At 31.5% G+C, this 24662-nt stretch overlaps 2 protein-coding genes across 2 annotated transcripts; one reads left to right on the top strand and one right to left on the bottom strand.

Annotated features, from left to right (window-relative positions):
* Positions 1-3608: 3608 nt before the first annotated feature.
* On the top strand, positions 3609-4984 carry LOC129305611 (cytochrome P450 76A2-like). The gene is made up of 3 exons (XM_054945596.1): positions 3609-3910; positions 4609-4731; positions 4879-4984. Exons 1-3 carry the CDS (start codon positions 3609-3611, stop codon positions 4982-4984), a joined length of 531 nt encoding a protein of 176 aa, XP_054801571.1.
* Positions 4985-8344: 3360 nt separating this feature from the next.
* Positions 8345-9586, bottom strand: LOC129305610 (uncharacterized). Its single transcript, XM_054945595.1, has one exon. The coding sequence runs from the start codon at positions 9584-9586 to the stop codon at positions 8504-8506; it is 1083 nt and encodes a 360-aa protein (XP_054801570.1). The 3' UTR covers positions 8345-8503.
* Between the last annotated feature and the right edge of the window lie 15076 nt (positions 9587-24662).

Here is a 24662-nt window from a genome sequence, read left to right as displayed (position 1 = left end):
CAGCACAGTAGAAGGGCTTTTGGGTCCGAACTGTAGATGAAGGCCCAAGCCCAACTAGACGTGTCTTTCGACTTTTCTTTTCATTGCTCTCCAACATGGGCTTTGTGTCAGAATACCCCTCTGGAAAGCCCAAATATTTTAAGCGCACTAATGCCAACAAACTGGAGCGAAAAATGGACCTTAGAGAAGGAACTGAGAAAGTGGCAGCGTTGTTTGGACTCTGCCACTTTGGATAACTAAAAGCTAAAAAGGGTGGTCCGGTGTTTTTCAGGCATGTAAAATGTTAATAATGATATTAATTAAAATATTATAAAAATTAAATGATATTCAAATACTGATATTCATGCAAATGCCGACTCAGCTACATATCGGCGCTGCTTCTTGGACATGCCCAGGCTACCATGCCTCGGCTAAAGGCAGCGATGTTTCTAAAAAATTTGTTTGGGTGATTGTTTTATCCTTGTCTTGAATCTCTTAAACAACAGCAAATATAAAATTTGTGCCCCAATAAAATATATTTTTTTTAATAAAAGGGCAGGCAAAGCTCAAAGTGAGTACAAATTAGAACATATTAAACACTGTTAGCAAAGTCATCAGCTAAAATCTAACTATATTCAGCTGTAGCTACCAAAAAGGTCATGATATCAATATTAGAGGAATGACCCAATCTTGTCATTTGACAGTTGATGCTTTCTTTACAGCTGTAGTTGACCTCCAGTTCCCAACTTGTGATATATGAGATCTCTAATTGAATCAATGATACTTCCATAAAAATAATTCCTTTCACTACTTCTGAACAAAGTGTTAATAGTTCAAGAGAGTCGATAACTAATTAGATTTTGTTAAATCCATTCTGTTTGCATATTAGTAATTTTGAAAAGATTGGCAAGATCTATGTTGTTAAGAGAGTAGTGTGGTTCAACTTACAATTGAAACCAAAGATCCATTTACCTTCCTGATCTTGAATCACTCATCCACAAGCTACTTGGTTTGGATGCCCAATTGAAGCATCAGCATTAACACAAACAAACTCACATCTGGGTCTGAGCTAAAGAGGGTTATTACTTTTAACTTCTTGAAGCACATCATGATTATAATGGCCATTGGTAGAATCTTCTATCAAGTTGATCATAAGCAAATAGAGAATTTGACTTATAGCAAATTCTCGTGCATGATGCAGTATCCTCGTCTCTAGCTGCAGTATTTCATCTCTAAGGCCCTCATAAAATAAACTCAAAGTAGATCTTGTGCATGATGCAATATCCCCATATCCACACGTGTTTGCTCATTTATGTTGTCCTACCCTGCACCCCTCTTTCTTTCTTCTTTCACTACACACCTCATTTTTGGCTAAGCAATCAGGATCTTCTATTCAACGAGTTCTTGTAGTTTAAAAACGAACAATTATCATCACTTGTTAATAATATAATTTGCTATAAACTTTATTTTTTATATCACTGAATCTCAGGCCCCATAATAACAGAATACAGAGAGCAAGCTACAATCATCATTACTTTATTTTGTTACAAATCCCTCTCTTACACATGCAAAAATGTCGATGTCGATATAGAGAGTTAGTATAGTAATTTTCAATCATATACATTATTAAACCATCCCGTTTGACTACTCATTATTTCCTGATAGGCTGGTATCCCTTCTCGTCTCTCTTTCTCAAGGAGAGCAACATCTCCATTTTATTTTGCATTCGCAACCTCAACCAGAATAGAAGCATGGATAGAACTTATACGTGTCTCTTCAACTAGACATTGACTACACCTATTCCCTGTAACTTATGATGTCTTAGATTCCTGCATATAATATAAGATATATGATGCAGTATCAAGGACTCTTCAATCAAAGACTCACGGTTGGTGTCATAGAAACGAGGCCGCATGCAATAATCTCTACTTACACTATATATCTAGTTTTTTTTTTCATCTCTAGTATTCTTTTTTTTTTTGGTAAAATATCTAGTATTGTAATATATAATTCAATTTAAGCAAACTCAACTATACTTGTAACTAGCAATTTTGTACTCCTATCCAATAACATACTGTTTTTATTTTTAAAACTTATACTCTTCATAATTATTTAAACCCTATATTTTGAGATGTGTAGATAACATAATTGTCTCCAAAAACTCAAGCCATACTGATTGTTATAATTTATGGGTAGCCTTGTTTTTCATGACCAGCGCCGTGTTTTTTTAAGCAGGGTCATGCTCGTTGTTGATGTTTAGTTGATACTTGACAGTGATTTTATGAAAAACACCCACCCACCTCGTTGACTATTAACATTTCTCTCAATAATACATGCATAATTACATAATATAATACTATATGCAGTAGCAACAATGAAGACTTCAGAAAAATTAGTCAGGGATCGATATACATTTACCATCTCAACTTGACTGATCTTGCTCCAAGAACCAAAGCAGGACCTCTGGATTTCTCACTATGGTGTCTTTTATTCTTATCACCGGTCATGGTGCTGCTCCTCCTCCACACACAATCTTGGCCTCCAAGCGTTGCCCTCTTCCAAGACTGATAGGATGGCACATCTTCGGCAACATATTCCAGCTAGGAGACATGCATGCCTCCCTAAACTCCAGCCCATCTCAAAGACTAATATAACCCTGTTGTGTGGCTCAAAATAGGTGCCATCAACACCATGGCCATACTCTCTGCCAAGTCCTTCGTTGAGTTTTTCAAGAACCATGACCTCTCCTTTGCCGAACAAACCGTCACCAGTGTTAGAATTTTTATATTAAGTGTACTTAAAGATGATATATTCTATCAAAATAGTTCAAATCATTTGATTAGACACTTCATAAACTTATATATTTATGATTTATCTTCTAATATTTAAATAGAAGACTTCTTTTATCTTCTAATTTTCTCTCTACTGCTTTTTTTCTTTTTACTTTCTTCTTGTTACTTGGGTTCATGCTTGTTTTATCTTCTTGTTGCTTGAGCTTATACTTGTTTTAGTTTTAGAGGTCTTAAGTCTATTTAATTTCTTCTTCTTTCTTCTTACTTGTTTTTTTTAATCTATTTCTTTTCCTTCATCTTTCATTCTTTCATTTTTTTTCTCTATTTTTTTTTGGTCCCCAATCAAATGGCTGATATCATATAAGATTTCTCAAATTACGCATGATTAAGGATAATATACTCCACCAAAATAGCTTAAGTCATTTGATTAGATATTTTCTAAACTTATATATTTATGATTTATCTTTTAATCTTTAGAGATGGGATTTTTTTTTTATCTTTTAATATTCCTTCTACTGCTTTTTTCTTTTTTTTTCTCACTCTTTTTTTCTTCTTGCCTGAACTTTTTTTTTTTTTGAGTCTCAAAGGACCATTCAATTTCTTCTTCTTTTTCCTTCTTTCTTTCTTTCTTTTTAATTTTTTTTTCCCCTTCTTATCTCCATGTTTTATCTTCTAATAACCGACATAAGGCACGTCCACAACTACGACAAGTCTTTTCTAGCCCTAGCCCCCTACGGCTCTTTCTGGCATATCAAACGACGCCTCGTCATTGTTGACATGTTGGTCGCCAAGTGACTCAACTGAATCGCCCACATATGGTGAAAATGGCCGGACGACATGCTTGTCTGGATCGCGAGGGAAGCCAGCAAGTTAGAGGAGGGGAGTGGCCTTCACGTGACATGTTCGACCCTTTTCTTGACGAGCTTTAACTTGCTGGGGAACTTGATGCTACTACGTGACATGTTTGAACCTGAATCAAATGAAGGTTCGAAGATTTTCATGACGATGATGGGTTTGAGGGAGTGGTTGGCCCACGCTGATGTAGTTGACTTGTTCCCCTGGTTGAGATGGTTGGACCCACAACGTCTTCAAAGGAACAAGGAGAGAGATATGGGAAAAAACTTAGAAATCGCTTTCAAGTTTGTGAAGGGGTGCATAAAGAAGAGTTGTGAGAAGACACGGGGGGTTTCTTGGATGTCTTGCTCGAGCATCTAGGCAATGATACAAACATAGAGTCCCTCAACGTATTCATATTATAAGTCTAGTTAATATTTCATCTTAAATCATCCCTAATTATTAGAAAATAAAAAAAAGTCTCACATTTAAAAATTAGAAGACAAATCATAAATATATAAATTTAAAAAGTATCTAATCAAATAGCTTAAGTTATTTTGATTGAATATAATATCCATAAACATATTTAATATAAAAATTTTAATATGGTATCATAAATCATTTGATCGGGAACAAAAAATGAGAAAAAAAAAGGAAAAGATGAAAAAAAAAAAGAGATTAAAAAAAGAAAGAGAGAAGAAGAAGAAATTGAATAGACTTGAAGCACACTTAAAAAAAATATGAGCTCAGGTAAAAAGAAGGAAAAAAAAAGAAAAGAGAGAAAAAAGTAATATAAATAATATTAAAAAATAAAAGAAAATCTCACATCTAAATATTATTAAAAGATAAATCATCAATATATAAGTTTAAAAAGCATCTAACTGAATTTAAGCTATTTTAATGGAGTATACCATTCTTAAGCATACTAAATATAAAAATTTTAATGCTAATTTGAAGAGTGGAGGTACTTGAAGTTCTGACATATAATTGGGTTGTGGTTCAGGAAACCTTCCTGGTTGGTTCAGAGACTACGAGCATGCAGCATTATCGAATGGGCCTTGACGGAGCTGCTATGCAACCCGAAGACGTTAAGTAAGGCCAGAGCAGAGCTGAAAGAAGTGGTTGGGTCTGAAAGGAAAGTGGGAGAGAGTGACATAGAGAATCTTCCATAGGCTGTAAATAAGGAAACACTTTGTCTGTATCCTCCAATTCCAATGCTCGTGCCTCGAAGAGCGATGCAGGATACAGAATTCCTGGGATATTTTATACCCAGGGATGCTCAGGTTCTTGTAAACGCGTGGGCAATCGGAAGAGAGCCAGATGCATGGGAAGACCCATTGGCCTTTAAGCCTGAGAGGTTTTTGGGTTCCAAGATTTGATTATAAGGGGTATCACTATGGGCTAATCCCGTTTGAGGCTGGACGGAGAATGTGAGTCGGCGTGCCGTTGACTCATAGAACGCTACACTTGGTGTTATGCTCTCTGCTTCATGGATTTGATTGGACACTTGCTGGGTGTGTGACGCCATTCACCATGGACATGAGGGATCGACTGGGCATCACCATGAGAAAGCTCGAGAGCGGTGCCTAAAATGGTTATTTAATGCTTCAATTAAAGTTGAACAAATGTTCGTTTCTTTTAGCTATCTTCCTGTACGATACGTAACTTGTCATCTTGGATGATCTTATGTTTATTTACGTTCCATTAATGTGAGACCTCCTATAGTGTCGCTTGCTTTTGTCTGATATCGTAAAACAATAACGGACGCCACCCTCTGGGTCAACGGAATGTACTAAGAGTACACCTTATCGACAAAGACAACTTACGCACAGAATAATTCACCCAGATCATATCAGCAAGTCAGCAACTCAAGTGATGATAAGCAAACCTTGCAGATAAAGTTCGAGAAATCATATCAGCGAGTCATCAACTCAAGTGAGTAGACTTACGAATATGAATGCGTGGAGATGAAATATTGATAAAAAATAATAAAATGTGTGAAAATTCTAAAAAAAAAAAATCATCTAAATTCATTAATCCCAATTTCAAAAGACTTGAATTTGAGTAGCATAAATCGAAGATCGTCAAGTGTAGGGTCATACTGAATCAGCGTCTGCCACGAAAACTTTCAAAATTACATAAATGTTTGCGCGGCTTTTATTTGAAACCATTTTTTTATATTTTTTATTATTTCCTCTTTCTTATTACTACTAAAAATAATCAGGATATATTTAAAATATATTGATTTAATTATGCTTGATTACCATTCGACTGCTGTCTCATCATTGGCCTTTGAATCTGGATGTCATCCGATTTAATGGCCAGATCAATTTTTAAAACTTCAAAGCAAACTAATAAACATAATATTGAGAACAGGCATGTCGAAGTAAAGACAATTATGTGTGGTTGATCTGGAATCTCCTTCAGAAGCCTTCTTCACTTGCTCTCCCTGATTCTTTGCAAGACCGGCCAAGCAATCCACTTTCTTTGACAAAAAATTTAAATTACTATAGACAAACAACAATACATACCTCACAGTCGCACATGTATTTTTATCGGTGTGCTTAATTATTAATTATTAGTCTCTTAACATTAAAAACTTTGCTATCCTCAGCCGGGCCACAAGCTGCAAACTTTTAACCTGTTCTAAAAGCAACAGAACAATACACGTAATAAGATATATTATTTATTGAGATTTATTAGTTATCAAGATTTATTCTGTTAAAATTTAAATAATATTTTTTATTCACTATTTATTATTAAAATATTTATTAGTTATTATAAGATTGTGTATATATTATGAACCCTTCATGTTAATAGAGTGCAATTTTTTTTTCTATTTTTCTTTTCTTTTCTTCTAACTCCTTTATACTATTCGTCTATTCCCAAATAACATGGCTTGTTCATTAAATTCAATGCACTACATGAATTCATGACCTACTTAGTTTCACATATACTAGTTTTACATAAAGGCCATCAGATTTTCAGAAAACAAATGTAATTAATAATATTTAATAAACTTTTGATAAAACTTGAGTATACCTCGTCGTGCAATTTTTTATTGGGTCTGTGCATGGGATGTCATTTCTAGAGTCCAGTAATTTTCTAATTGTTCGCACTTAGCACTTGTCCGTGGAATATGTTCACAATAAAATCAAGAATATTACCATTCATATAACACTAAAAATACTAAACATATTTACAATGCATATGATAAAATGCTTCAAGCAATGCGCCCGAGCACAGAACAAGGACTCATTAAAGAGAATGACAAATTTACCCCTAGACAGTAAATTTAGAGAATTATATCAATCTATCGTGCAGCAATGATATTACGCGTGTTCTATCAATTTCGGCATACCCTGCATGAAATACAGCTAAAAAATTGCAATCTTCACAGATTTTTTTTTTTAAATTTTATTTCAAGTCTTGACAGGGATCGATGCAACATATTTTTCTACTTCTTGAGAGTTCTCTGAAGAGATCAAAACCATCATAGTATATCCAGAATGACTTCTCCATTCTTATTTCTTTTTCAAAAAAAGGAAAGAACGCGAAAAGCAAAACAAAAGGAAAAGAAACTACTGCGGTATGGTGGTATATATATGATTATATCAAAGAGATTAATTATCTTACCTGGATGATCTCAACCACATGCTTCCTTGCACATGGGCCAGTTGGCCTAGTGAAACAGAACGCGACAGATATCCTAAGCTTTGTGTTTGAGCACATGTTTCAACATTTCGTCTTGGTTCGTAAGTTCGTTGGTCTATCTTCTGAAATCTTGGTACGAAGTTTCAAGTTTGTATCACAAGTGAATCATGTTCCCAAACAATTCAGCAAGAGAAGATCGAGGATGGTTATCTAGATGTTCTAGGTAAACGTTGTATGCAAGATTGGTAGCTGCTATTATACTTGGAGAGAAAGAAATGCTCGGGTCCATATATAATAATACAACTCAACATTTCGATAGAAATTATGAGCAGGATATACTATAGCTGTGCAGGTGTGAAACACAGGAATATTGAAGAGATGTTAGAAAACCATCACCTCAAGCCCATGCAAGCCCGAGTCCACGTATCATGTTGACCGTGTGCGAGATGAGATCAAGCTCGTGACACTGAATCTGATTTATAATCAATATTTGATCATATATGATCATGAGTTAATATGTAGATGTGATACGACTATCTATGTAATTATTGTGTAGATATTTACGATTGTCTCTGAATCTATAAATGTAATCCTTGAATCACTCTCAATACGCACAAGTCATTACCCTCTGATTCTTCTAAATCTCCAACTAAAGAACCTCTTGATAAAAATTGGTGTTGGCAGTCAAAATTAGTCCTTTTGTATAGGCTTTATTCTCTTACAATTCACAGTTTAAAAGATGAATTAGGGAACCCTTCCTAGAAGGTGGTCTCTAATCCTCTAGCTTTCTTATCGGTGTATGCGCATATTTGTACAGTGTAAAGCCTTTAATTTTCTTGTTAGTAATGGAATCTTTGATTTATTACTAAAAAACGGTTAACCCTCTTTTAGGCAATTGGCTGAAACAGTTAAATTATTTATTATCTAATATATATATATATATATATTATATTTATATCTCCGTACATTATAACTCGAATCGGCAAATCTATGAAAGAAAATATATATGATGGATTTTGAACAAAAGCATTTAAACTAAGTACTTGAAACTATACTGATTACATACAAAAATTATTGATGGAATTGAAAGAGTGCTATTGGGTACCATCATGCACTCTCTCGTATGGAGAGGAGCTATACGCAATCACTCCCAACATATATATCCAAACAAGGTATGATTGCCGTGATGTCAGACACTGTAATCCTTAATGGTAGATTTACTTCTCAACCTAATGGCGTTGAAGTCAGGCGAGTCTCTTGAGCCCGGCCGATTGCTTATGAATCCTGAAAATATAGTTTAGACCAACAAGAAGTTCTACAATGGCACCTTCAGCTTTCGCTTGGTTTGCAAAGTACAGAGTCTGGACCAGCAGGATAGTTGCCTTGGGAGTTGCATGCTCCTTCTCAAAATTCCTCTCAGAATGCCACCTTACCATGCTATGAGCTAGTGGAGCCAACCATCCTAAAGTCTGCGTTACCACCACTTTCCATCCTTCTGCGAGGTCACAGCCCGAGGAAGCCTTTCTTTTGCCGCCCCTCCTGAGCTTAGCCCTCAGAGCAGTTTTGATCGTTGTCGGCAACATGATGTACATATTATCCCTGGTTTCAGAATCAACCATGTCAGGTGATGATGCAATCTTCTCGATCAATATGATTACTTTGGCATAGTGGAGAGCTAAAGCAGCATCACCGAGAGTAAACTGTACTGGTCTCAATCGACTATTGATGGATAGTTTGGAATATATACTTATCCTGTTGAAAATACGAGAATTATCTGCAGTTTTGGTTTTCTCAACATATTTCACTCGATAATCATTTGATCTCATAGAACCACACTTTGCTACAATAGGAGAATCAGTTCCTGCTGACACGCATCCGCCTGTACGTCCCAACTGCTTGATTTCTAAATGAAGAGCTTGTTGCTGTTTCTTCTTCCTTTTGTTCTTGTCAGCCACTAACCCGGATGAGTTGAACAAATGCCTCCTCCCAGGCTGTTCTGAATCCAACTCATCCTGATTATTCTGCGAATGGACATAAAGATGCATAGGAGTAGAGAAGGAAAAGGACCGTCGAAGGGGAACAGTATGTAATACACATTCATAATCATCTTCACGCTGCTCAATTGGCTGCTGGGGATAATTTCCGAAGACATGTACGATCCTCTCTAGAATTGTAAATAATGATCTTGCCAACAAGCGAACAATATAGTCATAACTTCTATTCCATGGAGTCATGCCTCTCAGAGTTTTTACTTCTTGGCGCTGCATCGTGGCCTTTTTCTTAAACTTGAGCAATTTGGCTCGACTCATCTCGGGATTTGCCCGCATTCTCTTGAAAGTCTGTTCTCGCTCAGCCAGGACTTCAAGCTCCTGAGACAATCGTGACATGGCTGCTGCAAATCTTTCCATTTTCTTCACCTTTCTATCCATCTTTTCCCATCTATATTCCCACCCTGACCATTGAAAACAGCTCCAAACAGGATTATCTACAAATTGTTCATAACGATGATAGACTTGATCCTCGCACCTCTTGCTCAACCTGGCCACGGACCTTGCTAAGCAATGGTAGTTATTGAGTATCTCATTCAATGCGAGTTCCATCAAGAAACTATCATCGTTAGAAACCAGCATTTTGACCCCGAGTGAGTTCACTATTTCCGCTCTCAAACTCATTACCTCATGGTCTCTTAAAGAGTGCCATAAATTAACCACCTTCAGCATCAACCAAGAAACTTCTGACGCCAAAATTCCTATTACCGCCTTGTCATCTGATGCAGACTTGCGGGAGACAGGCCACAGAGCACTGATCCATGACCCATTCACCGTGTCACCCCTCATTGATAGCCGGTCTAATGATTAAACCTGATCGGCAGTGTCTCAGTCCACACTCAGCACCCTGAATGAAATCGAATGCAACAGTAAAAATTAGAAAGCTAGCTCCCATTTTAGCTGGGAAAAAACCAGAGCTTCTTAATTAGAAATAATTTAACATTACCAGTAAGCATGTCATTTAAAAGCTAATGGTGTGGAATTCACTGTAAGATATGAATTAATAACAAAAACAAAAATAATGTGAAGAAGATTATAACTTATGAAGGGGAAAATATCCTATGCCTCGGGATCATTTTAAGTGTGACTTGTGAAGAACACAGTATGCAGTCCATCTGCTATCAATGAGTTGGATTTAAATGTCACGTTAAGCCGTGCTGGATTGAAACTCCAAAATTCAAAGATTTTTTCAACCTTCAGTGGTCCTCCCGAAATTTCCCACCAATCAGGCAGGGAAGGCCCCAAGTCTCAACCAAAAGCTCCCAGAAACACCCGACGGCAGGGAGGGAGGGAGAGGGAGAGGGAGAGGGAGAGCAAGCGAAAGCCTACCTTTTACGACAAGAAACGTGACGGGTTTCTCTAGCCAGAGGAATGAAAAAGGGAATCAGAAGGAGGAGGAAGAGGGGAGCATGGCCAGGTGAGGACATGGACACGTGAGACGAACAGGAAAAGGAAGGAGTGAAATGGGAAAAAAAACCCTCAGGAAAGGGACAAAGATGAGAGGAAGGGAGGGGACAAAAGTCGGTCAACCCGAGGACAGAGTAGGAATATAGGAGTTGGAATTGGAGTTTATGCCTCTTGGAGAACGTGGGAAATAGGGTTGACAGTTCAGTTCAGGGCTGGATTGCGTTTGGTAATTGATGACTTGATGATCGAAAATGGAAAGGACATTCGGTGGTGGAGTTTCCCATCGTTGCTTCGGACATGGATGTTTGTTGCGGCCCTTCGTTGTAGTGGGAGGATGATTTCGATGAGTTCAAGAATGGAAGATACGCCTGAGATGAGACGCCAACTTGGGGGACAAGCCAGTGAGACAATTGGCGAATTTTGAGGAGCATATGCCTCCAGGGTCAGCTAATGTGAGTGCAAAAAAGTCTTGTATTTATCATGTTCCCAATGTGCCATATTGCCATTGCCGTCCCGTTCATCCGTTCATAACTTGAATCTTCTTTGAGCCACAGACACATCGGCCCATAATTTGTATATTGTTTGAGGCCCATAAATAAAAGCCGTACCCGAGCATTACTTACTTTATGCTGCCTTCTTGCCGTCTCCACGCACGTCTGTTTCATAATCAACCATCTCCATTTCATATTAGTCAAAACTGATAATAATAACATAATTGGTGGTGTGAATTAAATCTTGAATGATTAAATGTATCCACTCAACACGGGAGAGAAATAGTGCTAGTACATTCATGATAAAGAACAGGACTTTTATTCAGACGGATATCAAAATTAATCACCGTCATTTTTTTATGGGTCGTCTTGTTTATCTTGTATGCAAGTACACATGCCAGATCCAACTCATTATTAGAAGATACATTAGACTTGATAGTCACCGAGCTCTGAATTTCATACAAGTAGCTAGCATGGCGACCTTCTCAAATTGTTTCAACACGACAACTCATTGTCTAATGACTTGTATAATTTTACTGGGTTTGACCTCACGATCGTTATCAGTTAATACTTCAATGCTAAATCTATTTTTTTAAAAGAAAAAAAGCAATGCTATCCAAGAATTGCAAATGGCACAACTTATTTCATAAACGCAACAAAATGTAAAGGATTGGCTTCATCTTGTTATTGGTGTTCGTGAATTTCACGAAAAGAAAAACTAGAGTTTTTAATGATGAGGCGCCGGCGAAGGATACAAGGATCGCATGCTCACATCTTTCACAGATGAGCAATTTCAGTTTTTCCCGTTTAGGAGACGGATTCATCGTGATGGATACTTGTGAGTTGCTATTTCATCCTCCTCAAACTTATCTTGTCCACTATGAGACGCCTAATCTTAACTTCTTTCTTGCTGGTCTATCATTTAATTCTATGAGATCCCATGTTAACGATATAAATATTGTCTTCTGATTTCTCGCGCCTTCTTTTTCTTATTCAATTTCGTTTGCCGTATGTTACTGCTGAATCAAACCACATTCACGCGTGAGCATACACCATGAGAGTGTCTGGTTGCTATAAAGGAAGATAACAAAATGAAATGAAAAAATAAGACTAAAAATAAAATAATCAAATGTAGAGAGGAAATAGATAAACCATACGCATGAAGGAAAAGAGTAATTTAATTTATAAGATTGTGTTATTGGATTTTAACTTAGCTTGAGGGGAAAGATAATTGAACTTATTTTTATTTTTATTTTTTTTAATTCATTTCATTCACATAATTTATAATAACCAAATGGGCTCCAACTCCATGGTTTAGTTGGGTGAAAGCAGGAGCCACGTTTTAGTGAATATACTTTTTTTTTATTTTGAATAATTGCAGGAAACTTCATTCAAAAGAAAGGAACTCAAATACAGACTCACCTAAAAAGACAGAGGAGCTAAAAAAGCAAAAACTAGGCCTACAGTTTAAGTGAATATCCTTGAATTCAAAATTATACGCATGCCATGGCTACTTTTGTCAAGGGAAGCTTTCATATGTTCCTGTTGACTTTTAGGATTTTAATGGAGGCACGAATATAAGAGGGGGAAAACAAACTTGAAGGTTTGGCAAACAATTTGACCTGGCAATTTTTTCCTCCGTTGAGCAATCCAGTGGGGGGGAAAAAATCTAGGGGCTTAATTAACTTCTTCTTCTTTGACCTTGATGGGCTTAACTTTACCCAGTCATCATAAAAGAAAATTGTCGAGTCCCTTTTGAGAAAAGATGGAAGCCCGCTTTCAAAGTGGACCCTTATTGCATCATTTTAATCTTTCATAGTCAAATTAGATTTTGAATATCTAAATATAGATTAACAACTTTTGCCTTGTCTTACTAACATTATTTTCTTTTTGTGAGATTATTAAATTGTTTTAAGGGAAAATTTCAATATAGGACTAGGGATGTAACTTATTCACCAATGAGACCCGAAAATTTTTGATAATACAATGTAGGAATTTTGGCCTGAAATGAAATAAAGTTATTGGTGGAAATGATTGAAATGGCCTTCTGGAATAAAGAAAATATGAGAAGCTGAGGGAACGAGAGAAAACACATTCCGGACATGCACTTCGCCATTTCTCTGCACTTCTTTCATGATTCTCCCATCTCCTCCTAGCATGAGCCAATAGGATTCGTCCCGTCATTTGCACATTTCTCATGATCCTTCCTTCTTCTAGTCTGATTCAAAAAAGTGTTAAAAGTATGGGTTCGAGTTCAATGCAGGGAATGGGCATCAAATGAATCAATTATTTAGCATGCAGGATTGTGGGCATTTTGTTGATGTAAAATGTCAACGTTAAAAGTAGAAAGTAGGTGGATTTGATATTAGAGTTGTTTTGTCATTTTATGTTATGTTGTTAAACAGTTAATGGTGCGTTGCAAATATGCTAATTCTAGTTGTAAATTTATAATTAAATTTCTATCTTTTTAATGTGATACAGGTGCAAATCAATTATTTTGCATCTTCTATACAAGGGTCAAATTTGTGAAGGCTATTGAGGCAAGACAGGAAATGAGGGTAGAATTGCAAGTGAAAAATTGACGAGGCAAGCGCATTTTGTGAAGTCTATAAATGTTATATGTTAATCATACAACATGGCTTCTTGTTTCCTTCATGTTACTCGTTAAAACTTTTAAATGATGTTGTTACAACAAATGTGTCAAGTTCATTTTGCAACTCCTTAAACCGAACAACATTATTTATTAATTGTTAATTCTTCAACATTACTTGTTAATTACATAACTTAATTTGTTTATACTGTAACAAGACTTAATTAATACATTTATTTTCTAGCTTTACTTTCTAGCCCCCCTACATTTATTAATTAATTAACATTATGTGTTAATCTAAGATTCCCTAAGCTGAATAACATTACGTGTTAATTTCCTAGTCTTGGTTGTTAGTTCACCATCATCACTTATTAATATTGCCTATCATCACTTGTTAAATGACACTTGATATATTGTTCAACATCAATCATGTAACAAATCCATTATTTGCAAAAAAAAAAAAATTCTTTAAATACATTACATTTCATCTCTAATTACAAAAGAGTAATCATCAAAGACATTCGATATCTAATCACAAAAGAGTATTTGTTAAATACATTTAATTTCTAATTACAAAAGGGAGAGCATAAAAAAGACATATGCTTCAACTATTTCATAGCCTTTTCTTGTAGGCTAGCTCAGCATTTAAAATAAGCGAAAGGGCTGCCGTGGATATTGAATTAGATGGATAGTCCACTAACCACCAAGACAAGTCAATCTATGAGGTAGATAGTTCATACTACAAGACAACATTCACAAAGTTAGCAGTTAGCACATATGCTATCCTACTTATATTAACATTAACTGTAAGAACCAAGATCAACCGGTCAAGCGTGGCTACATGCTGTCAGAACACCAATGAAAGTTATGGATTATTGCTTTAAACCATTACTAGAAATCTCCTCAAACAAATTGACAGCCTCTTGACTATATCCATGTTTAGCATACCCATTTATCGTAGCTGTCCAACATATAGTGTCATTGGTTTTTGTCCCATAAAAATCTTTGTAGCTTCTTGAAGACTTCCACACTTTGAAAACATATTGATCAGAGTACTTAGAATCATGACTTCATGATCAATCCCAAAACACAAGACACGAGCATGCACTTGCTTTCCTTGCTCAAGAAGTACCATGCACCAACACATACTTAGAACACTAGCAAGAGAGAATTTATTAGGCCTTGGTCCTTCCCTTCTCATACATATATTCAAAAGCCTCTTTGCCATAACCTCCCTTGGAATAAACTAAAATTATAGTGAAACTATATCTTTTCTAGGCATGCTGTGAAGAACTAACGAAGCTAAAGTTAAACCCTCATATATTGAATACGTAGTCATGATGGAATTTGCCACCGACAATGCATCTACCAGTCCTAGATGCAATATAGTAGCATGTGACCATTCTACCCATTCAATAATTGCTAGATTTGCACAAGCAAAAATCACCACTGACAAAGTGTATTCAATAAAATGCTGTAAGGCAAATAGTTCAATATTACTTGTTAATTTCATATATTAGAATTGTTAATTTTCTGAATTTATCTGTTATTAAGCTTCATACAATTCACAAACAAACAAACATGCATTTCAGTCAATATCATTTGTTAATTTATTAGATTTACTTGTTATTATACTTCATACAATTTACAAACTAACGAACCCACATTTTATTTAATATCACTTATTTGTATCCTATGTCAAACTTGTTATTCTACTCCAAACAATTTACAAACCAACAAACTAACACACTACTATAGAAATGGGATTTAATAGCATACATTTTATGGCAATAGAAAATGAAACACCACAAAATATAAAAGCAAAGGCAGAGGAGTGATGTTTCTTATATCAAATGCTGCAGCTTACAAATTATATTTTAATTTTAATTTTTTTAAATACATAGAGGTGGCATTTTTTAAAAGAAGTGCCATAGCTTTACCTTGATAAACAATTACGTGGCATTTTAGTAATTAAATGTCACCTCTCTATTTTATTATAAATTAATTATTTTATTTTGTAAGATTATATTAGTATTTTATCATAATTATATAAACAGTATAAATAATCCATATATATAATTACTTAATAATTTAAAATAAGATAGATGTTATTAAAAACGCCACCTCTCTAATTTATTAATTAATTATTTTTACATTATTAATTAAAAATAAAGAGGTGGCGTTTCTGAAAACTGGAAACGCCACTTCTATCATGCAAAAAAAAATTAAATATTTATATATATAAATTAGTAACTAGACAAATATATTATATAAAATTTATACGATAAGTATTTTTATTAATAAGTCTTTTTTTGTTTGACAATAATAATTAATAAATAATTTTAGTGGTTTAAATATTCAAAAATTTTATATATTAATTACTATATATTTTTAATTTATTTAGTTAATAATTGTATCAATTTGTAATATTATTTAATTAATTTAATAAAAATTATATTTTTTATAATTATGAATTTATTTTTAAAAAAATGAGTCCCTTACTTTTCTAAATAAATATTATATGTTATAAATTTTGTATTTGTTTGAATAAAATTATTTATTATTTCTAGTAATTAGAGTATATAAATATAAATTTTAATTTAAAAATAATACAAGTGGCATATCAAGCTTATGGAAATGCTACCTTTATTAAAATAATTAAAATATGTTTAATCAGTATTGATTATTATATTACATAAATAATAATTTAAATAATATTTAATTAATTAATTTTTTTCATAGGATTATATAATTAATATAATATAATAATATAACTTATTTAATCTTCAATTATATAATTTTTTATAAGATATATAATTAATTATTTTATTTTTATTTATTATATTTTTTATTAAATTATTATATTTTTAATAAATAACAGAAGAGAATGGAAACACCACCTCTCTAAATGTTATTAATTGAATATTACATTCATTAATTAATTTCCTGTTATTTATTTAAAATTTATTATTATAATGTTGTAATTAATAAATTCTATAAACTATATTTTTATAATTATCACTTTCTTAGATGTTTAATTATTCAGATATAAATTAATAAATTATATTTTTTGTAAAAATAATTTTTCTAATTAAAAGGAGATATCTCTTATATTTTTAAATAATTAATATATTTATAATTTTATATATTGATTTTAATTAATTTTTTATTGATGTTAAAATTTATTATATACAAATGTAACTTTTAACTTGGAAATAATACAGGTGGCGTTTAGATTTTCGAAACGCCACTTCTATAGTTTATTTTATTTAATAATTAATATATTTAGTAATTTTATTTTATTTAATAATTAATATATTTAGTAAATTTTATTAATTCTAATAAATAGTTAAAATAAATTTAATCGGCATATGCCACCTCTCTCATCTAATCTTTTAAAAGATAGCATATTATTTATTAATTAAATAATATTTTTATAATTTATTATATTGTAAATTATAGAATATATATTTCATTTTTAAAAAACTAAAGACATATAGGTGGCATTTCTTGCGTTGTAAAACGTCACCTCTCTCATTATTTTTTTGTTTGACAATTATAATGAATATTATTTTTGTTATTTTTACGAAGAGGGGTGCCATTTTTGGACACCTAAAATGCCACCTATTTAATTTATAATAATTAAATAAATATTTAATAATTTATTACATTATAATCTAGATAATTACTTAAAAATGTACAAATTTTATTTTTAAAAAATTATTTATAATTAATTTAAATAAAAATTGTTGTTATCATAGTATAAAATAAAAATTAATTTGACTATAATTTAATAATTAATTTTTTATTTAATTATTTTCATAGAATTAGATAATTAACATAATATAATTTATTTAATCTTCAGTTATTATTTTATTTGATATATATAATTATATATTTTGTCTTAATTAATTCAATTTTTATGATATAATATAAATTTTAATATATAATAGAAGAGAATTGGAAACACCACCTCTATAAATTTTATTAATTACTTATTACATTAATGAATTAAGGAATAACATTTTATTATTATTTATTTAAATTGTATTATTATTTAATGATGTAATTAATTAATTTTATAATATTTTATATAATTATATATTTCGTTTTAATTAATTAATTTTTTTATAATATGATATAAATTTTAGTAAATAATAGAAGAGAAATTAGAAATGCTACCTCTAAAAATTTTATTAATTACTTATTATATTAATAAATTAAGAAATAATATTTTTTATTATTTATTCGAATTTTATTATTTAATGATGTAATTAATTAATTCTATAAGATTTTATAGTTATTATGAAGTAATGTATTTAATGATTAATTATTAATTTGTTAGATTTTATTTATTTTAACATAAATGAATAAATTATATTTTTTTAAATATAAAATTTTTTTAATTAAAAGGAAAGAGGTGGCATTTTCAGTTATTGGAAAGGCCACCTCTCTCACTTTTTTAAAAAGGTATTATGTTGTATAAAAATTCAGCTTCTCTCTTGTCTGTGTTAGCCTTGCGCATTGAAAGTAGGTTAAAAATTCAAATTACATTGACAGAGATGGCGATTAGTCCTCCTAAATTGCCAACTTTGTCTTTTATTTTTTTAAAAAAAGATCAGACAGTTTTAATTTTACCTCATCTTCTCCCATATCCATGCATGTAAAGAACTTTACTATTCTATCTCCTTGGCTAAAGAAAACCCTTAGCCAAGCTCCGTAACTTCTAGTTTGATCTCTCAGTTCGCACATGCACCCAACTCACAGCTCTTTTAAAGTTTGTCACCCGGAGGTTGCTCTTCCAGCCCATGTCGTTGCCATGCATTGACTCTCTCAATTATAGGTTACTCTCTTCTTCCGGCTCGTGTGGATTATTTGTAACAGCTCTTATCCCACCCCACGGGGGATATTTTTGGACTGGAGCCTTAACCATTCGCACAGCGGGCCCAACTTTTTTTAAAGTGATACTTGAGTTATTCCTCATCCCACCAAAGAGATCTTTTAAAATCTTTTCAGATTCAAACCCCCAACCTCTACCACCTTAATAAAGTTGAGGCTAAATCTGATACCATTGAGTCAACTTGGGTTGGGTTGAGATTATTCCAACTTATATAAAAATATGTTAAACATAACTCAATTCATATTTTTTCTTAGCCATATGGTCCGACTTGATTCACATTTCTAACTCTAGCTAAAACTCTCTTCATTTTTTTCGATGTTGTTTTATTTTTTGTCAAATAATAAAAGTTAAATGGTGTAATCCTAATCCATTGGGGCTAAACCATATCTATTTTGAGCTTGAAAAAATTCATTTTTATTTGATTTAATATTTTTTTATCCCAACCCAACCCTTATAATAACTTATATGGGTCAATTCATATGACTTGATTTATATTGCTACCTCTAAAAGAGGAATATAGTCAAAAAATAATTATAAATGTTAGAGAGAATTATAATCAAATAACACGCAAGAAAATTAATTATTGTAAGTCAATACAGTTTAGTTTAATTATCAATAAACTTTATAGTAATTAATTTTTTTATGGGAGATTTTAATGTAATTTTTTTAAATAATATTCAATATTTTATATTTTAAATTAAGTAAAATTTTTAGAAAATATTTTATACCGTGACATGGTGGGAGCAACTTAATTTCTTTTTCTAACCAGTGGTCCCATCTTCCACACTCTTCCAAAAATTATTGGTGAGATCGGGACTTTTCAAGGTATTCATATATTGACTATGATTCGACCTGGCGACAGAGGCCAAAAGAAAAAAAGAAAAGAAGAGCTGGCGACCCGTGATTTTTGAAAACCAATAGAACTTACGGTAATTTCTAATTATTTCATCTAAATTACATTATACAAAATTTTTTAATAATTTTATTTAATTTAAAATAAAAAATATTAAATAATTTTTATAATTTTGTTAACTATATCCTTATTTCATTTATTATTACTTTTTAAAAATGATATATTATAATTTTAGTTATAATTATTAAAATATTTATATATATGATATTTAATGGCTGTAAATTTTTGTAAAAAATTAATATTTTTAAAATTTTAAATTAATTATTAATATTCTATATTTTTATGGGGAATACTAAATTGTGACATTTATTTTCAAAGTAATTGATGATGGTAACCAACTTTTGAACTGTCACGGTATTGGCAAAGCAAACATTCAATGACCAAACAATAAATAAAATAATCACAAAAAGCAAAGTTGAAATTTCGAAACTGCTCATCCCTCGGGAATCTCTATTAATAAAATGTTCTTTCCTCGTTTTAAAAAATAAGTTGACGAGCCTTCAAAGCGATTATCATTTATTCATTTTTCATGCGCGTGCTTGGCTAAAGAAAAAGAGAACATTTTGTAGGGTAAAGAAACCGTTTCTTTTCTTCTTTATTTCCTTTTTAGTCTCAAGCAACCATGCCTTTAGTTGATTCCTTTTTTTTAGGTTGATTACTGACAGGCCACAGTCCACAGTACATCCACAGAAAAACTTACATATGTACTCCTCTTCTTTTATTTATAAATTATTTTTAATATATTTTATTATAATTAATAAAAACTTTAAATCTTATTAATTCTGTGTAAAAATTTAATAAATTTTTAATTTTATTTTTATTAAATATATATATATTAATAATATATATTCTTTTTCCAACATTTTAAAGGTAAAAATTTGTGATAAAAAATTAATAACATATTTTCTCTCTCTAAAATTTAATAGAAGATGAATGCAAATGAATAAAACTAGGTGTCAACTAAATAAGTCATTGATATTATTAATTGTTTATAAAAATAATGTAACTTTCACTTTGATGCACTAAAGGTCTCTTTGGATAACTCTTAAAAGCACATTTAAAATGTGTTTTTATAAATCTAACAAATAATTAAATATTTTAAATATATTTTTATTAAATATAAATTAAAAATCAAACACACATTAAAACATGAAAAATAAAACCAGATGATATAGTGCATGAGAGATTAAAATTTGATGAAGGAAGGAAAAATTCAGGCAATAGATGCAGCAAATTTGCAAAGTTTGAGAGTGGTGGAAAGTGACAAAAGCGTATAAATAAAAGTAACAATGGGCTAAGGACATTTAGCAGTGAGAGGACAAGCGGATATGACGAAGGGGACCCTACCAAAATTTCGCTGTCTAGTTGTAGGCTGTATCAAGCCTTTGTTCTTGTGTGTCTTTTGTTTTATGTTGTGTTTCTATTTGCGGCCTACGACATCCACCCCTGGGACCTTCCGTATTTCTCTTACATTTGAACCTGTCTCAACTCATTTTTAAGGGCAACACGAGACGACCCCTTCTTTTTTAATTTAGTTCCGTGTATTTGTTATTGTTATTATTAAAAATAATGAGCAAGGCGTGCCCCCGGAAAAGTCAAGAATTGTGTGCGCATGTTGACAAAGCAATTATTGCCGTCAAAATTTAATAATGCTAGCATTGTTTTTGATTTATTGTTTACCCAAGGCTATAATATCCACAGGTTAAGAAATGTTTATTTTAATGCCAAATATGACACACTGACTACAGCTATTCTCGCTAGGGGTGAGCATCGGTCGGTTCGGTTCGGTTCGGTCTCAAAATATGCAGAACCGATCGATCGAATAACACTGAAAATGAAAACCGAATCGAACCGAACAAGCCAATCGAACCGAACAAGGACCGAACCGAAATTTGATAATTCGGTTCGGTCGGTTAATTCGGTTTTTCGGTTTGGGCCTAATTTTTAAATATTAAAACAAACAACACTATAAAATTGGGCCTTTTTTTCTTTTCGTTTTTTTCAATATGAGCCCATTCTAATTATACTCATATGACATAAAGCCCAAATATTATAAAGACATGAATAATCAAATAAACAACCATAAATAAACACCGATGATTAAATAATAGCCTCATAATTCAGTCACAATACCTACTGATGAGAGTGACTGATTGAAATGGGGTTTCAAGTGATGTTATTATTTTTTATTCTTTATTAAAATAAAAAATAAAAATAAAAATAAAATAATTTATAAATTAAATATAATTTATAAATTAATAAATTATATATAATTCGGTCGGTTCGGTCTATTCGATTTTAAATTTTACTAACCGAATCGAACCGATCAACCGAAATATTTAAAATAAAAAAACCGAATCGAACCGAAAAATCAAATAGACCGAATCAAATAGACAAAATTCGATTCGATTCGGTTCGATTTTCGATTTCGGTTCGGTTTTGCTCACCCCTAATTCTCGCACAATCTCTCTGTTTCAAAAACGGAAAGAACATAAAACTGATTAAAAAAATGATAGGCGAGAAGAACCTGTGATGGGAAGGTGGTGTATTTAACAGGCGTTTGCATTGGGCATGGTGTTATCCTTTCAATTTATTTAAAAATAATTTCTTCCTTTCATATTAAATTTATGAAAAAACATAATTTTAAACTCTTATATTTTACTCACATGTTGCTATAATAATATGTGCACTTTTTTTTAAATATTTCAGGTCTTCTACACTTTTATTTTTTAGTATTTTAAGTCCCTTCATGATACCTACACACTATTCATTTAGGGACATATAACACTAAAAAATAAAAGTAAAAGGATTTAAAATACTGAAAAAATGTACAAGAATTTATAGCAAAGTTCAAGGATCCAAAATTAATTTTTAATATTGTATTTATCAAAAAGACAAACATATCTTTTGGTCCTTTTACTTTACTTGTATTTTGCTATAGATCCTCGTATTTTTTTTAATATTTTGAGTCCCTACACTTTTATTTTTTTTATATTTTATGTTTACTCAAGGTCCTTACACTTTATTCATTTTATTTATTTAGGAACTTAAAATACTAAAAAATAAAAGTGCAAGGACTTAGAATATTAAAAAAATATAGGGACTTATAATAAAATATGAGCAAAGTGCAAGGACTAAAAGGTATATTTTTTCTTTTAGTTTTGTAAAATTTATTAAAATTTATAAAAAAATTAATATTAAAGTAGGATTGTTTTTTGTGCTCATCAATAGATGAGAATCATATCACTCATCGCCTTTAATGAGAGCTGAATTGTTTGAATTTAAAGTTTTTTTACTTTTATTTTTTATCATATTTAAATTTTTTAATAAACTTTTTTGTTATTAATCTGGTCAATATAAATTTATGTTAGACCGACTAACTTACTATTAAAATTTTTTAGTTTTTAAAAGTGACTATTTATATGTACTCTAAATGATATAAAATTAATATTACATTTTTTATAAATTTTTTTAAAATTTATTTTAATGAATATAATGTTAAAAATATTTAAAATAAAGGGGCTTTAGCAAATTTAGCCAACATTATATGGCTAAATAAAATTAATAACTCATCTTTTTTTAAATTAAGATAATGACCATTTTTTAATTTACATTTAATATAAAAGGCAAAACTACCCTTAAACATCACAACATCCTAATTCTCCTTTTTTACACTGGTTTTGCTTTCACCGACCTGAAGACATGGAGACAACACTGCACTCTTAGTCACGACAGCGAAGAAACTAATAGTAGACAATGAAATAGCTCACACTGATGGATAACTGGAGTTAGAAATTCAGCTAGGAGACCACATGAGGTGAGGCAAACTGGAAGCTACAGATTCAGGTTAAAAAATCATGAATGCAAGGTGAGAAAGTTTGAAATTGCAGCTTCTACACAAGGACACACTAAAGCTACAAATTCAGGGTAAGGAAGTTCGGTCGGACTCTATTACAAGAGCCAGAGTTCAAGTAAAGGTTTCTTGAGATTTTGTTTGATCTATTTTGAAAAAATAATTGTGTGTTTTTCGTGTTATTGATCTGCAATACTACATCATTGATATACGACTGTATATCAATTATAAATAAGTTTATGTCTGATTGTCTGGTTATATTGATCTATGATAGTATATCAGTAATATATTATTATATATCACTAATTTTAAGTTATATCAGCGAACATTTATCAATTTGTTTATCATTGACACACAGTCGTATATTAATGATATAATATCGCAAATCAGTAATGAAGTTTTTTTTTCAATATTTAATGTTCTTTTCGTAATATTTAGGAAAAATAGAGAGGGAGAGAGAGGAAAAGTTTTGCGATGAAAATAGTGATCCAGGTAAATTAAATTAAAAATTCTGATAAAGAAAAGCACTGTACAAGAGATAAATAAAACGCTCCAAGCAAATCAGATCTAAAAATTTGATAAAAAAAATATTCAGAGATGATACATCAGAGAGGGAGCATGCATAATATAATTTTTTATAATGAAAGATTCAATCAACTAAAGATTAGTTAAATCAAATATATTCTGTTTTAATAATAAATATGTTCTGAGAATGAAAAAGAAAAATATATCTAATTAATTTTATAAATGAGTTATATTTTAAAATATTTAAAAACTTTATCTATAATTTATAAAAGTTGTATTTTTTGAGATTATTGAGTTAATTTTTTCTAAAATAAATGACAAAAACTATTTTAAGAAAAATTAAATGGCCCAGATCAACGCTGGGTTGATGAGCTGGCGATGCTCAGATGCAGCAGAGGAAGAGGGGGTCCAGTGTGCTGTGTAGCCAAGGACATAGTATATAACGGTTTTCGGACACCCAGGGAAATGACATCGTATTCTGCAAACAACGCTCATTGAATTACTTCCTCCACCTTTATATATTTTTAATCCAATCACATAAATTAATAAAAGTTAATTATTTAATTAAAAAATAATAATATTTTATTTTTATTTTTAATTATTATAAATAAAAAATAAATCTCTTTTTTAAAGTAAATTAATGAGATTGCTTTTTTCCTTTTCAATTTGATAAAAG

Source organism: Prosopis cineraria, unplaced genomic scaffold (genome assembly GCF_029017545.1).
Source record: "Prosopis cineraria cultivar Desert tree isolate PC_DT_omini unplaced genomic scaffold, ASM2901754v1 PC3, whole genome shotgun sequence".
Taxonomy (NCBI): domain Eukaryota; kingdom Viridiplantae; phylum Streptophyta; class Magnoliopsida; order Fabales; family Fabaceae; genus Prosopis; species Prosopis cineraria.
The sequence above is the reverse complement of the archived record's forward strand: the minus strand, read 5'-3'. Positions and strand labels throughout refer to the sequence as shown.

What these genes read in the sequence shown, in the direction of transcription:
- LOC129305611 (XM_054945596.1), top strand. Translation starts at nt 3,609, where the DNA reads ATGCTTGTCTGGATCGCGAGGGAAGCCAGCAAGTTAGAGGAGGGGAGT. An exon ending in AACTTAGAAATCGCTTTCAA is followed by an intron (nt 3,911 to 4,608) that starts GTTTGTGAAGGG and finishes GTTGTGGTTCAG; the next exon opens with GAAACCTTCCTGGTTGGTTC. An exon ending in GAGCTGAAAGAAGTGGTTGG is followed by an intron (nt 4,732 to 4,878) that starts GTCTGAAAGGAA and finishes TTTTATACCCAG; the next exon opens with GGATGCTCAGGTTCTTGTAA.
- LOC129305610 (XM_054945595.1), bottom strand. Translation starts at nt 9,586, where the DNA reads ATGCGGGCAAATCCCGAGATGAGTCGAGCCAAATTGCTCAAGTTTAAG.